This window comes from Orycteropus afer, unplaced genomic scaffold, assembly GCF_000298275.1.
Source record: "Orycteropus afer afer isolate SDZICR_OR568_19922 unplaced genomic scaffold, OryAfe1.0 scaffold00158, whole genome shotgun sequence".
Taxonomy (NCBI): domain Eukaryota; kingdom Metazoa; phylum Chordata; class Mammalia; order Tubulidentata; family Orycteropodidae; genus Orycteropus; species Orycteropus afer.
The window spans coordinates 2,564,193-2,578,690 of NW_006921745.1; the positions used below are offsets into that span (position 1 = coordinate 2,564,193).

The 14,498-nt window shown below is 38.3% G+C and overlaps 1 protein-coding gene across 1 annotated transcript in view; it reads right to left on the reverse strand.

The window, feature by feature from the left end:
- Nucleotides 1–5,488, reverse strand: part of SEL1L2 (SEL1L2 adaptor subunit of ERAD E3 ligase) — a 186,409-nt gene extending 180,921 nt beyond the window's left edge. The window contains exon 1 of the mRNA XM_042781728.1: nucleotides 5,357–5,488. Within this exon, the coding sequence (XP_042637662.1) occupies nucleotides 5,357–5,488 (132 nt within the window). The remainder of the gene's footprint in view (nucleotides 1–5,356) is intronic.
- Nucleotides 5,489–14,498: the final 9,010 nt, after the last annotated feature.

Genomic DNA, 14,498 nt, shown 5'->3' on the forward strand with positions numbered 1-14,498 from the left:
TGGTTTTCTTAATTCTTCTTTGCTCTGGGCAAGGAGAGACCTATCATTGCCTCTAGATTGCTGCTTGCAAGCTTTTAAGATCCCAGTCACTACTTACCAAAGTAGGAGGTGGAACAATATTTTGTGTAGTATGTTATGCCAATTGAGCTTGATGTCCCCTGTGACCATGGTCCTGAGCCCACAGGTGCAACTACTCGCTCCCTCTGTGTAGCTGGCTGTGAGCAAGAAGTGACTACCACCTTGTCCCTTGTCAGCCTACTATACCCCTGGAAATTCTTACAGAACATACAAATACACTTGTAGAACCACTGTCTGCCAACCGTATACATGGTCCTGGGTATACTCCCTGCTGCATAGACATACCTAATAGTTCAGCTTATCCACCCATCTATCTACCTGTATACCTGTGTTTGCCTTCACTGACTACACAGCACTGTATGTACAAAAGGGTTCATCTTTGTTGTCTGTACCTCCCATGCACCTCTCTATGTCTTCCTCTTCCTCAATGCCACCATGTTGATTACTCATATTTGGTACATTGCCCTTCTCTTGCCCAATAAGAAGCAACTTTGAGGAAGGTCTCCAGCTTATGGAACTCTTGAACCCTGTGTGTTGCCAAGTTGTTGTTCAGCAGCCTGCCATGCCCCACCAATATTGGGCCTTCTGGACTTGAATTAGTGGCCTACCATGTTGTTTAGTAACATTGGGACTGTTCCTTTTTACTTGTCAACCTTGGGCGTGTCAGCCTCAGCAGCCAGCAGCTGTCTGAGTGAAGAAAAGCCTACAGCTTCAGTGAGGCTGGGAGCAGGAGGCAGAGCTGAAGCCTAAGGTTGAGGGGCTTTCACCCAGCCCCTTGTTGTTGTTGTTGTTGTTATGTACTGTCAAGTTGGACCCGACTCATTCCGACCCCTCCTTAGGTTTCTGAGGCAGTATCACTATGGAAGTAGATTGTGCAACCTTCCTTCCAAGGACTGGTGGTGGGTATGAACAACCAACCTTCTGGTTAGAAGTCAAGTGCCTTAGGCACTACACCAGCCTGGCATTTGGAACTTGGACTTAAACCTTCCAAAATTGTAAGAGAACAAACTCCTGTTTGTTTAACCCATATTATTTGTGGTATATCTTCTGTTAGAGCAGCACTAGCTAACCAAAACAAGGAATTTAATAAATTTACTCTTCCACTGGTAAGTTGTCATGGTAATATCAATTGTGTGAGCTAAAAGGAAAAAATGGAAGATGTTGGCATTACCTTACATGTTATGACAAATTTATAATAAGTGGAAAGTATAGAAAATTTCATGACTGCCTAAAGAGAAAATGTAAAAAAAAAAATCCTTTCCCAAAGTACTTTTCAGAAGTCATGTAATGAATCTATTTTAATTAGGGTGAGGGGTTTAGAGAGTTGTTTTGTAGTATAAAATAATAAAGATTTTAAAAAGATAATTAAAACTTTAAAGAAGTAAATATTCATTTTATATATACTGTTTCAGGGTAAAGTTATGGAAGATAAAATTTCTTTATTTATCAATTTTTACTTTCAAGGTGAGCCAGGGGTTTTTGTTGTTTGCTTGTTTTTTTTCAGTATCTCAACTTAAACTCTGTCTTTCCAAGGTCACTTGCATGCATAAAGCTTTCCTAGAATTGTTGTTGTTGTTATGTGCCATCGAGTTGGACCTGACTCATAGCGACTCTCCTTGGATTTCTGAGGCAGTATCACTATGGAAGTAGATTGCCCCATCTTCCTTCCGAGGAGTGGCTGGTGGGTTTGAACCGCCAGCCTTCTGGTTAGCAGTCAAGTGCCTTAGCCACTATGCTACCAGAGCTTCTTTCTTAGAATGAGAAAAACAAATAAATCATTTGCTGTAGAATCAGTTCCAACTCACGGAAACCTTATGTGTTGCACAGCAGAACTGCTCCATAGGGTTTTCATGACTGTGACCCTTCAGAAGCGGATTATCAGGCTTTCTTCTGAGGTACCTCTGGATTGGTCTGAACTCCTAATATTATGATTAGTAATCAAGTGCCACCCAGGACTCCTTCCTAGAGTGAGATACCTCACTATGAATCAGAGCCGACTGGATGGCACTTAACAACAGCAACAAGTAGCATGACACAAACATAATCAAAGATCAACGTTTTTAAAATAAACTATCTTAACAGTAGCAAGAAATCTTTTCTGTGGAAAGCTTTCACTTGTCATATGCATGGAGATGGGCACATGAATGAGGTAATCTCACCAGGTTCTTTTCAGCTGTTGTTGTTATGTGCCATCAAGTTGGACCCAACTCATAGTGACCCCTCCTTGGGTTGCCAAGGCGGTATCACTACAGAAGTAGATTGCCCCATCTTCCTTCCGAGGAGTGGCTGGTAGGTTTGAACCTCCAGCCTTCTGGTTAGCAGTAAAGTGCCTTAGGCACTATGCTACCAGAGCTCCCTCTTTTCAGCTAGTGGGGTGATTAACCTGATGATCTATTTGCAGGTGTTTCCAGTATCAGAGATTTCACTTTAAAATTAGGAAACAGTTTCCTGTCAATGCTTACTTAGTATTGTTTTTAAAATGCTTTATTACAACAACAACTTGAAAAATTAGATAAGAATCTTAGGTTCCAGTGAGTTTTTGTTAGTGGGGAAGGAACAAATCAGAAAAAGAAGGTAAGATGATCACAGAACTTGAAGACTATAATGAATGACTTTGAATTTCACATGTAGAAACTGTTGAAGTGGTGTATGTTTTGCTGTGTATATTTGCAACAACAACGAAAAAATGAATTAAAAAAATTAAAAAGCCTAGAATGATAAAGGAATAATATTTCTATCCATTCATCTATCATTTGACAAATTTATTGAATGCTCACTATTGAGGATATAGTTATGAGTAACATAGACAAAGCCCTGGCCATCATGAGGTTTACAAACAAACAAACAAGTGAATAAACTATAATAATGTTGGGTCAATGCTATACGAAAAGAGAGAAGGTTAAGAGTATTGAGTGAGGGAATGTGATTTTAGACAGGCAGTTGGAGAACGATTTTCTAAGGGAGTAACATTTGAACAGATACTTGAATGAAGTAAGAGAAAAGCCACACAAAGATCTAAGGCAGGGATGGACAACTATAGTCTGCAGGTTGAATCTAGCCCACATTCTGTTTTGGTGAATAAAATTTTACTAGAACACAGCTACATCTGCTTATTTACATAATGTTGATGGATGCTTTTATAGTACTAAGGCAGAGTTGAGTAGATGAGTCAGAGATCCTATGGCCACAAAGACAAAAATATTTACTATCTGGCCCTTTCAAAAAAAGGCTTGCTGAGTCCTATTATATAGAAAGAGTATTCCAAGAAGATGTAATAGGATAGTGCAAAAACATTGTAATGGGTGTGTTCTTGGGTTCTCTCCAGAAAAGGCAAGAAGACCCTTATGGATGGTAGGGAGTGAGCAAGGGAAGCAGAGGTAGCAAGGACATCAGTAGTGGTTTAACATCATGAGCTTGAAATGACACGACACCAAGTAAGAACTTTAAATGTGATTCTTCTTGGTGTAGAATTGCCACATTCAGCAAATAAAAATACAAGATGCCCAGTTAAATTTGGATTTCAGAAAAACAATTACTTTTTTTTTAGTTATAAATAAATCCTAAATATTGGATGTTAATAAATAGACCCACAATGTAAAATCAACAGGCAAGTGGTCAAGTCAGTGGAAGCTCTGCTCCATGCAGTCATTCAGGGACTTAGGCAGACAGAGCTTGTACCAGCTTCAACACTGGATTCCAAAGTCTCCCTGAGCATCAATATCCTATACTTGTAGGATCATGTGCAGAAATGGGTTTTGTTTTGTTTCATTTGGTTTACTTTGTTTTCTTTAGTAGGTCTAGCAGTGGGATTTATTACTTTCAGATATATTCCATTGGCTGAAACTCAGTCACTTGAGAAGCTGGTAAACATTATCAGGCATCAGGAAAAGTGAAGAACAAGGACTTTGATGAGCTTCTAGCATTATCTACTCAATGGGATTATCGATATTTTTGGCACAAAGAAAGAAATTTATTTTTCAATTCAGAAATAGCTAGCAAGACATCTGTGGGAAATGCATCTGATTGGTATTTCTATTTCCTCTTCCTTTAGAGGCCAGTGTTTCCTAATTTTAGATTCCTCTCTTAGCCAGAGAGAGTGGGCAGAGCAAGTGTTAGAAAGCCCAGGCAGTCAGAGAGGCTTCCTCTGACTCTCAACAGCATCCACAGGTTATATAATTCAACAAGTATTTATTGAATGTCTTCTCTAGCTCAGGCCCTATTCTAAGACCTGCGGACACAGCAGTGAATAAAAAGTTTCAGCCCTCATGGAGCTGATGTTCAGGAAGGGGAAGATAATAGTGAACTGATAAAATGAGGCTTAAACAAATTATAAGATGACAGATTTGATACAAGTTGATGTTATTTGATATAGGATGGTTAAGGATGAGTTCACTGATACCATTTGAGTAGGCCCCTGCATGAAGGGAGGGAGTCAGTCATGAGGATACCTCCAAAAAAAAAAAAAAAGTTCTGGCAATAAGTGCAAAGACCTAGAAGTAGCAAGGAAGATGGTGTAGCTGAAGCAGAATGAGTCAGGGGGCAGAGGGGAGTGGAAAACAGGAAAGCACAGAGGCAGCTTGGAGGCCAGAGTCAGAATTGTGAATCATGTTCTGAGACTCTTGAAGATTTCTGAGCAGGGGAGTTATATCAATTGACTTAGATTTCAAAAGGGTCACTCTGGCTGCTGGATGGAGAATGTTATATGTTGAAGCAAGAGTGGGATAAAAAGGAAGTAAATTGAAATAAATCAGTGAGAGTTTGACAGTGGCAGTGAACTAAGAAGATGTCAGAGGTGGAAGTGGTGAGAGTGGTTGGTTTCTCTATGCAGTTCAGAGGTAACACTGGCAGGATTGCCAGTTGAAGAAATTACAATGTGTATTTTAGATTTCAAAGAGCAAAGCTAATGCTTTGTAAGTATGTTTTTAAATTCACAAGACCCATACCAAGACTAGCTATAGCTCTTAATCAGAGACTTGTATCATACTTCAATAGTCTCTAACCTAGCTCTCCCGCCACTTCACTTGCCTGTGTCCTAAAGATGTGTACTGGATGTATATTTCTCAAGCATCCCTTTGAACATATCCTGTCCAACTCAAAAGGCTTCAGCCCTCAAAATCCTTAATGCCAACAAGATAAGATCAAACTCCTTACACAGGACTTAAGAGTCTTCACAGTCTGGCTTAAATAGGTCATGAAGAACTTATTTCTTTCTACTCCCTTGTTCTGCTACAGGACATCTGCAACAGCCAAACTCTTTGATTCTCTGTTCACTCTTCACCAAATATGACAGGTTCTTTCCTATTTCCTTGCCCTTGCTTTTGCAGATTTCATTGTCCTCTCTCTTCATTATCTCAAATACTACTCCTGTTCCAAGGCCCAACTCAAGCTCCTTCTCTCCAAGGCCCTTCATGCCACTATGACTCACAATGCTATCCCTTTCCTCTGAATCTCCTTGTTGGTCAACAGGGGCTGACTGTTCTACAATCTCTAAAGCTGAAATTTTACATCATATATTTCACGTGTCTACTCAATTAATTACAGACTCTTAGTAAACTTTTTGGGAGCTCTGGTAGCATAGTGGCTAAGGCACTTGACTGCTAACCAGAAGGCTGGCGGTTCAAACCCACCAGCCACTCCTCGGAAGGAAGGTTGGGCATTCCTACTTCCGTAGTGATACTGCCTCGGAAACCCAAGGAGGGGTCGCTATGAGTCGGGGCCGACTCGACGGCACACAACAACAACAACAACAGTAAACTTTTTAGTATGCTTCTCATTTATAATAAGTCCTTTGAGAAGAAGGGTGCATAATCGGTGTGTGAATTTATTTAGGGGAAATTCTGTGTCTTCTTAAGGCACAGAAAATGTAGTAGCAACCTCTCACAAGAGAAACTAAATTAAAAAAAAAAAAAAACCTAAATGTACAAAGAGATAAATTCAAATATGCATTTCATGTCTAGAGATATTTTGAAGGTAAGATCCAGTTCCCAGTATTTTGTTTGAAGATAAAATAAAAGTAAACAAACAAAAACTACTAGAATGCAAGAAACTTTTTTTTTTTTTTAATAACTTCTGTTTAAAAGAGTAAATCAATTGGCTAAGGCTAGAAATTGGACTTAAGGTTTTTCACATTGTTTTGGTAGCATGATAATTAGCTAGTTTTATTCTAGAAATAAAACAATTTTATCTTTTATAAACAAATAACAGATTATTTGTTGACACAAGAACAGATAACTTATTCAGTCATGCATCTTAATTGCTCTTTCCCCAAAATAAATGTATTACAGATTTAAACTTCTGCTTACATTCCATTTATAGCATTCTCTGTTCACCACTTACTACTCATATCTAACTGTGAACAAGTTGATTAGCCTTTCTCTGACTCAGTTTACTCCTCTGGAAAATGGGAATAATATTGCCTTCCTCACTGGGTTGTTTTGAGGATCAAATAAATTAATACATGTGAAGAGTCTTGCATATAGTAAGGATTCACTATTATTAGTAGTATTATTATATGCATAACTGGCTATATACATTTATCTGTGTAAATAAATATTTCTGTTTTTCTGTTTCAGATTATAAACTACCAAGACCCAGGTCCTCTGTCTATTTAACTAGTTCTGTTTGTCTGTGAACTAAGACATCTTGAGCCTGGGAAATTAGTAAACATTACTTGATTTTTTTGAAATACAGTTTTGTTTTGTTTTGTTTTGTTTAATTTCCTAAGTGGAATTGCTAACCTTTTCACTAGTAGGAAATTCCATAGTGACACCGCCCTGGAAACCCAAGGAGGGGTTACTATGAGTGGGTCCACTCCATGGCACATAACAACAACAATACATTTTACAGGAGCTCTGGTAGCGTAGTGCCTAAGGCACTTGACTGCTAACCAGAAAGCTGGTGGTTCAAACCCACCAGCCACTCCTGGGAAGAAAGGTTGGGCAACTTACTTCCGCAGTGATACCACGGAAACCCACGGAGGGGTCGCTATGAGTCGGTCCCACTCGATGGAACATAACAACAGCAACAATACATTTTATGGACTAATTTCAATCAAAGACACTACAGTTCACTATATTCTAAGCCCCTATTAAGGAGCCCTGGTGGCACAGTGATTAAGCGCTCAGGGGTTTGATCCCACCAACCCCCCTGCAGGAAAAAGATATGGCAGTCTGCTATCTTAACGATTACAGCCGTGGAAACCCAAAGGGAGCAGTTCAGTTCTACTGTGTCCTATAGGGTCACAGAAACTTTTTTTTTTAAATAACTTCTGTTTAAATTTTTTAAACAGTTTTTTTTTTTTTTAATAACTTCTGTCCTATAGGGTCACTAAGGTTTGGAATCAACTCAATGGCAATGAATTTGGTTGGGTTTTGGTTTAAGCCCCTTTTGCTGCTTGCAATGTATTCAATGCTGAATATATCAAGTTAGCTCTCAAGTGCCATGCTTATTCTTTAATGGAATTTCAACGAAAACAGCATGACTAATATTAATGGGGCTTTAATTGCCTTCTTGATTCACCTTGGGGAGGGAGAAGATGTGAAATAATTAAGTAATGAAACAAACTTTGTCCTTTAAGTTATTTTAAAAGCACCGATTTGTTCATTCCACACATTTATGCTGGACATTCACTAGGAATTGAAGGTATAGTGTCAAAGAAGACAGAAGCATTGTTTGTTCTTATGGAGCTTCCATTTATGTGAGAAGACAGACAATAGCAAATAAGTGGACAAGTTAGTATGGGATAGTAATATGTGCTATGAAGAGACTAAAATGGAAGATGCAAAGAAAAGTTAAATGCAGGGGTGGTGAGGAGATAGTACATAACTAATTTAGATTGGGTGTATCACTGAAGAAGTGACTTTGGAACCAAGAACTTAATGATGAGAAAGCAGTCTTGTATAGATAAGGGGGCAGAGCATTCTAGGCAGAAGGAAGTGATAGTACCAATGCCCTGAAGTGAGAACAAACTTATATATTCCAGGAATGGAAATAAGGCCCAAGTGGTTGAAGTAGGTGATCTAAGGAGAAAATTGTAAAGGCAAAAAAGAAAAGTAGGGATCAAAGCCTACTTAAAAAAAAAAAAAAAACCAACTCACTGCTGTGGAGTCGGATCCGACTCACAGCGACTTCTCCTTGGGTTTCCAAGGCAGTATCACTATGGAAGTAGATTGCCCAATCTTCTTTCTGAGGAATGGCTGGTGGGTTTGAACAGTCAAATGCCGTAGACACTACACCACCAGAGCTCCATTCATATCATATAAGGGTACTGTAATAGTTTTCTAAGCTGCTGTAAAAAATTACCACAAACTGGGTAGCTTAAAATAAATTTATTGTCTCACAGTTCTGGAGGCTAGAAGTCCAAACTCCAACAAGGCCATACTTCCTTTTGGAGCTCTAAACAGAGTATCCATTCCTTGTCTCTCCCGGTTTCTGGTGGCTGTTCTAGAATTACTAAGTTTGTGGACACATTACTCCAATTTCTGCCTCTATCTTCATATAGCCTTCAAATCTGTGTTTCTCTTCTTCTTTTATATATAGGGCCCACCCAGATAGTCAGGATGATCTCTTCATATCAATATCCTTAATTATATCTTAAAACCCTTTTTCCAGGGCTCTAATTTTTACAGAAGCAGATCACCAGGTCTTTCTCTGGTAGAACTGCTGAGTAGGTTTGAACCACCAACATTTTGGTTGCAGACAAATGCTTAACTATTGCACCATCACGGTTCCTTCCAAATAAAGTTAACAGTCACAGTTTTGGGATTACAATCTGGACAATTTTTTTTGGGGGGAGGGTATCATTCATCCTATTATAGACATAGTAAGGTATTCACATTTTACTTGAGGGACAAGTGGAAGACACTGGAGGGTTTTAAGTAGAAAAGTGACATGCTCTGATTTCCATTTTAGAAAAAAAAAAAAAAAAAAAGAAGACCATTCTGGCTAAGGTGAAAAGATCCCATCGCACAGGGATAAAAGTGGAAGCTGGAAGAACAGTTCAGAGACTATTGCAGTCAACCAGGTAAGATACAACATGCCTCAGATATGCATAGTAACAGAGAAGACAAACTATGTGGACAGATTTGGGTATACTTTGGAAGGGGTACAGATGGGAATTGGTGATGAACTAGATATAGGAGTAAGAGAAAGGGCAATGTCAAAGATAACTTTTTGTTTTTTTGCTAGATCAGTGGATTAGATGAAGATGTTAGTTACAGAGATGGAGAAGAATGCTAGGGGAGAAGGGGAAATTTTGAAGGAGAGAATCAGAGTTCCACTCCACAGATACCTGTATAAATGGTGGTTATTGTTAGGTGCTGTTGAGTCATTTACAACTCATAGCAACTGTAGGTACAACAGAATGAAATACTGCCTGGTCCAGCACCATCCTCACAATCATTGAACCACTTGTTGAGGGTCTTCCTCTTTTTTGCTGACCTTTTACTTCACCAAGCATGTTGTCTTTCTCCAGGAACTGGTTCCTCCTGATAACATGTCCAAATAAGCAAGATAAAGTCTCATCATCCTCTCTTCTAAGGAGTATTCTGGCTTTATTTCTTACAAGACAGATGTGTTTGTTCTCTGGCAGTCGGTAATATACTCAATATTCTTCATCAACACTATACTTCAAAAGCATCAGTTCTTCTTTAGTCTTCCTTATTCATTGACCTGCTTTTACATGCATGTGATATGAGTGAACATATCATGGCTTGGCTTATGTCAGGGGCACCTTAGTCCTCAAAGTGCCACCTTCACTTTTTAATACTTAAAGAGGTCTTTTGCAGCAGATTTGCCCAAAGCAATATGTTGTTTGATTTGTTGACTGTTATTTCCATGTCTGTTGACTGTGGATTCAAGTAAAATGAGACCTCTGGCAACTTCAATATTTTCTCCATTTATCATGATGTTGCTTATTGGTCAAGTTGTGAGATTTTTTTCACTTCTTTATGCTGAGTGTAATCCATACTGAAGGGTGCTACAAGGCTGTTACGTGGCAGAGAGACCAATACAGGCTCTGCCAGTGGTTTGGCAAGAGAGAGGAACTGAATTTGCACTTTGCCCAGTATTATGGATGTAGATTCCAGATCCTATGATTAGGCCACTATATTTCCAAACAGTATGAGAATCAGCACTCCAGGCATCATCAGGGAAGAACAGGTTATGGTAAAAGCCAAAAGGAAGTGGGGGGAAAAATGAGTTTGCCTATAAGAAAACTACATGTCCTTAGGCTATTGGTTTTCAAAGCATGGTCCCTAGAACAGCTGCTGCAGTATCACCTGAAAAACAAACTTTCAGTCTCACCCCAGGCCTACTGAATTAGAAATGCTGGGATGGAACCTAGCAATGTGTTTTAACAAATCTTCTGGGTGGTTCTGATGCATGCTCAAGTTTGAGAACCCCCCATTATGTGATAGTGGAAGAAGGTGGTCAGCAAATGAAAGTGGAATTAATGTATAGAAATAAAACAATAAAATTTATGTAAGTCATCAGACAGGGAAGATATGTGCACACATAGCAAAGTCTCATACAGAAATAGATGTTTGGATTATGGGTTTTAACCAGAAATTTAAAGTGTATCATATCAGTCAACTTTTCTAGCTCTTAAGGCAATACACATATATATGAAAAGAAAAAAAGAGAACTGGTAAATTTGAACTTGAAAACATCATTATTGAAGCAAAGGCATTTTTGATTTTGGTCTTTATTTTTACATTTTTCTTAGACTATTTTTTTTAGACTATGAAATACTCTTAGAATACTTTTTCCCAATATGCTTTATTTTTTAAACAAAGCAAAATGTTAGATGCAATAAACACTCCAAACATAAAAGAAGAGTTACCCTTGCAGAGAAGAAATAGCTCATTCATCATTAAAAATGTATCTTCCTCCTGACAAAGCCATTGCTAGTTGTTTTATTATGTATTTACACATCTGCCTTCTAAAGTCATGAAATAAATATAAAACCAAAAAAAAAAAAAAAAAAAAACATTGCTCTCTTTCCCCATACTTCCAAAAAAAAAAAAAAAACCCTCACTGCCATGAAGTCATATCTGACACATAGTGACTTCTCTTTGGGTTTCCAAGGTGGTATCACTATAGATCACCCTATTTTCCTTTTGAGGAGTGGCTGGGGGGTTTGAACTGCCAGTCTTCTAGTTAGCAGTTAAATGCCTTAGGTTTTTTTGCCACCAGAGCTCTTAATAGTAGAGAAATACTCAAGGATAGCTTTTGAACTGTGGAAAAATGGTAAAGCAGTAAGCAAAAAAGGAAAAATATAGTGCTAATATAAAACTTCTCCACCACTCGTCTGTCAATTTGTCATACAGTGGTGGCTCGCATGTTGCTGTAAGGCTGGAGGGTATGTCATTGGTATTTCACACACCAGCAGCATTGCCCATGGTGGGCAGGTTTCAGAGGAGCATCCAGACTAAGAAGGACTGGGAAGAAAAAAGGGACCATCCACTTCTCAAAGAACTGGCCAGTGAAAACCTTACAAGTAGCAGTGAAACACTGTCAGATATATTACTGGAAAACTTCATGAGTAGCCCTGAAACACTGTCTGATATCATGCCTGAAGATGAGCACCTCAGACTGGAAAGCACTCAACATACAACTGTGTTCTCAAAATAAAGTTGACCTTAATAATGTGGATGGAGTAAAGCTTTTGGGACCTCCATTTGCTGATGGAGCATGACTCAAAATGGGAATAAACAGCTGCAAACATCCATTAGAAATCAGAATGTGGAATGTATGAAGTATGAATCTAGGAAAGTTGGAAATTATCTAAAATGGAATGGAACTCATGAAGATCGATATCCTAGGCATCCATGAGCTGAAATGGACTGGTATTGGCCATTTTGAATCAGACAACCATATGATCTACTATGTCAGGAATGACAAATTGAGGAGGAATGGTGGGCCATTTATCATCACAAACAATGTTTCAAGATCTATCCTGAAGTACAATGCTGTCAGTAATAGGATAATATTCATCTGCCTGCAAGGAAGACTAGTTAATACTACTATTACTCAAATTTGTGCACCAATCACCAAAGCTAAAGATGAGGAAATTGAAGACTTTTTATCAACTTCTGCAGTCTGAAATTGACCAAACATGTACTCAAGATGTATTGATTATTACTGGGGATTGGAATGGGAAAGTTGGAAACAAAGAAGAATCACCAGTAGCTGGAAAATAAGGCCTTAGTGACAGAAACTTAGTGATAGATGCCAGAGATCTTATGACAGAATTTTTCAAGACCAATGACTTATTCATTGCAAATATCTTTTTTCAACATCATAAATGGCTGCTATACATGTGATCCTCACCAAATGTAATGCACAGGAATCAAATCAACTACATCTCTGGAAAGAGGTAATGGAGAACCTCAATATGTACAGCCAAAGCAAGACCAGGAGCTGACTGTGGAACAGACAATTAATTGCTCATATGCAAGTTCAAGCTGAATTTGAAGAAAACTAAAGTCTACGAGAGCCAAAATAGCCTTGATTATATATCCCACCTAAATTTAGAGACCATCTAATGAATAGATTTGATGCACTGAACACCAGTGACTGAAAGCAAGTGGTGGAATGACATCAATAACATCATACATGAAGAAAGCAAGAGGTCATTAAAAAGACAGGAAAGGAAAAAAAGAACAAAATGGATATCAGAAGATACTCTGAAAATTGCTCCTGAACAGAGTAGATAAAGCAAATATATGAAATGACAAGATTAAAGAGGTGAACAGAAGATTTCAAAGAGCCACTCAAGAAGACAAAGTTAATTATTATAATAAAATGTGCAAAGACTTGGAGTTAGAAAACCAAAAGGGAAGAACACGCTCAGCATTTCTTACACTGAATGAACTGAAGAAAAAAATTCAGGCTTCGAGTTACAATACTGAAAGATTCTATGTGCAAAATATTGAATGATGCATAAAACATCAAAAGAAGATGGAAGGAATATACAGAGCCACTGTACTAAAAAGAATTGGTTGCTGTTAATCTATTTCAGAAGGTGGCATATGATCAAAAACCAATAGTATTGAAGGAAGAAGTCAAAGTTGCACTAAAGGAATTGGCACAAAACAAGTCTCCAGGAATGGATGGAATACCCACTGAGATGTTTCAACAAATGGATGCTGTGCTGGAGGCACTTACTCATCCATGCCAAGAAATTTGGAAGAGAGCTACCTGGCCAACTGACTGGAAAAGAACCATATTTGTACTCATCCCAAAGAAAGGTCATCCCACAGAAATTATTGAACAATATCATTAATATCACATGCAAGTAAAGTCTTGCTGAAGATAATGCAAAAACTGTTGCAGCAGTATATTGACAGGGAACTTTCAGAGATGCAAATTAGATTCAGAAGAGGACGCAAAATGAGGGATATCATTGCTGATGTCAGATGGATCTTGCCTCAAAGTAAATAATACCAGGAAGATGTTTACTTGTGTTTTATTGACTATGGAAAAGCATTTGATTGTGTAGATCATAGCAAATTAAGGATAACATTGAGAAGAATGGGAATCCTGGAACACTGAATTGTGCTCATGAGGAACCTATACATAGATCAGAAAGCTGTCATTCAAACAAAACAAGGGAATATTGCACAGTTTAAAATCAGGGAGTGTGTCATGGTTGTATCCTTTCACTATACTTATTTAATCTGCAAACTGAGCAAATAATCTGAGAAGCTGGATTATATGAAGAAGAATGCAGCATCAGGATTAGAGGAAGACTCATTAACAACCTGTAATATGAAGACAACATAACCTTGCTGTTGAAAGTGAAGAAGACTTGAAGTACTTACTTATGAAGATTAAAGACTACTACAGTCTGCAGTATGGATTCCATCTCAACATAAAGAAAACAAAAATCCTCACAACTGGACCAATAAGGAACCTCACGATAAATGGAGAAATGATTGAAGTTATCAAAGATTTCATATTATTTGGTTCCACAATCAATACCAATGGAAGCAGCAGTCAAGAAATCAGACATAGTATTGCACTGGGAAGATCTGCTGCAAAAGACCTCTTTAAAATAATGAAGAGCAACAATGTCTTTTTGATATTGTAACCCAAGCCATGGAATTTTCAATTGCCTCATATGCATGAGAAAGCTGGAAAATGAATAAGGAAGACTGAAGAAGGGTTGATGAGTTGTGGTGTTGGTGAATATTGAAAGTATCATGGACTGCCAAAAGAATGACAAACCTACCTTGGAAGATGTGCAACTGGACTGCTCCTTGGAAGCAAGAATGGCCAGACTTTGTCTCACCTCCTTTGGTCATGTTGTCAGAAGGTACAAATCCCTGGAGAAGGATATCATGCTTGGTAAAGTGGAGAGTCAGCAAAAAAGGGGAAGACCCTCAAGGACATGGATTGACAGAGTAGCCACAATGAAA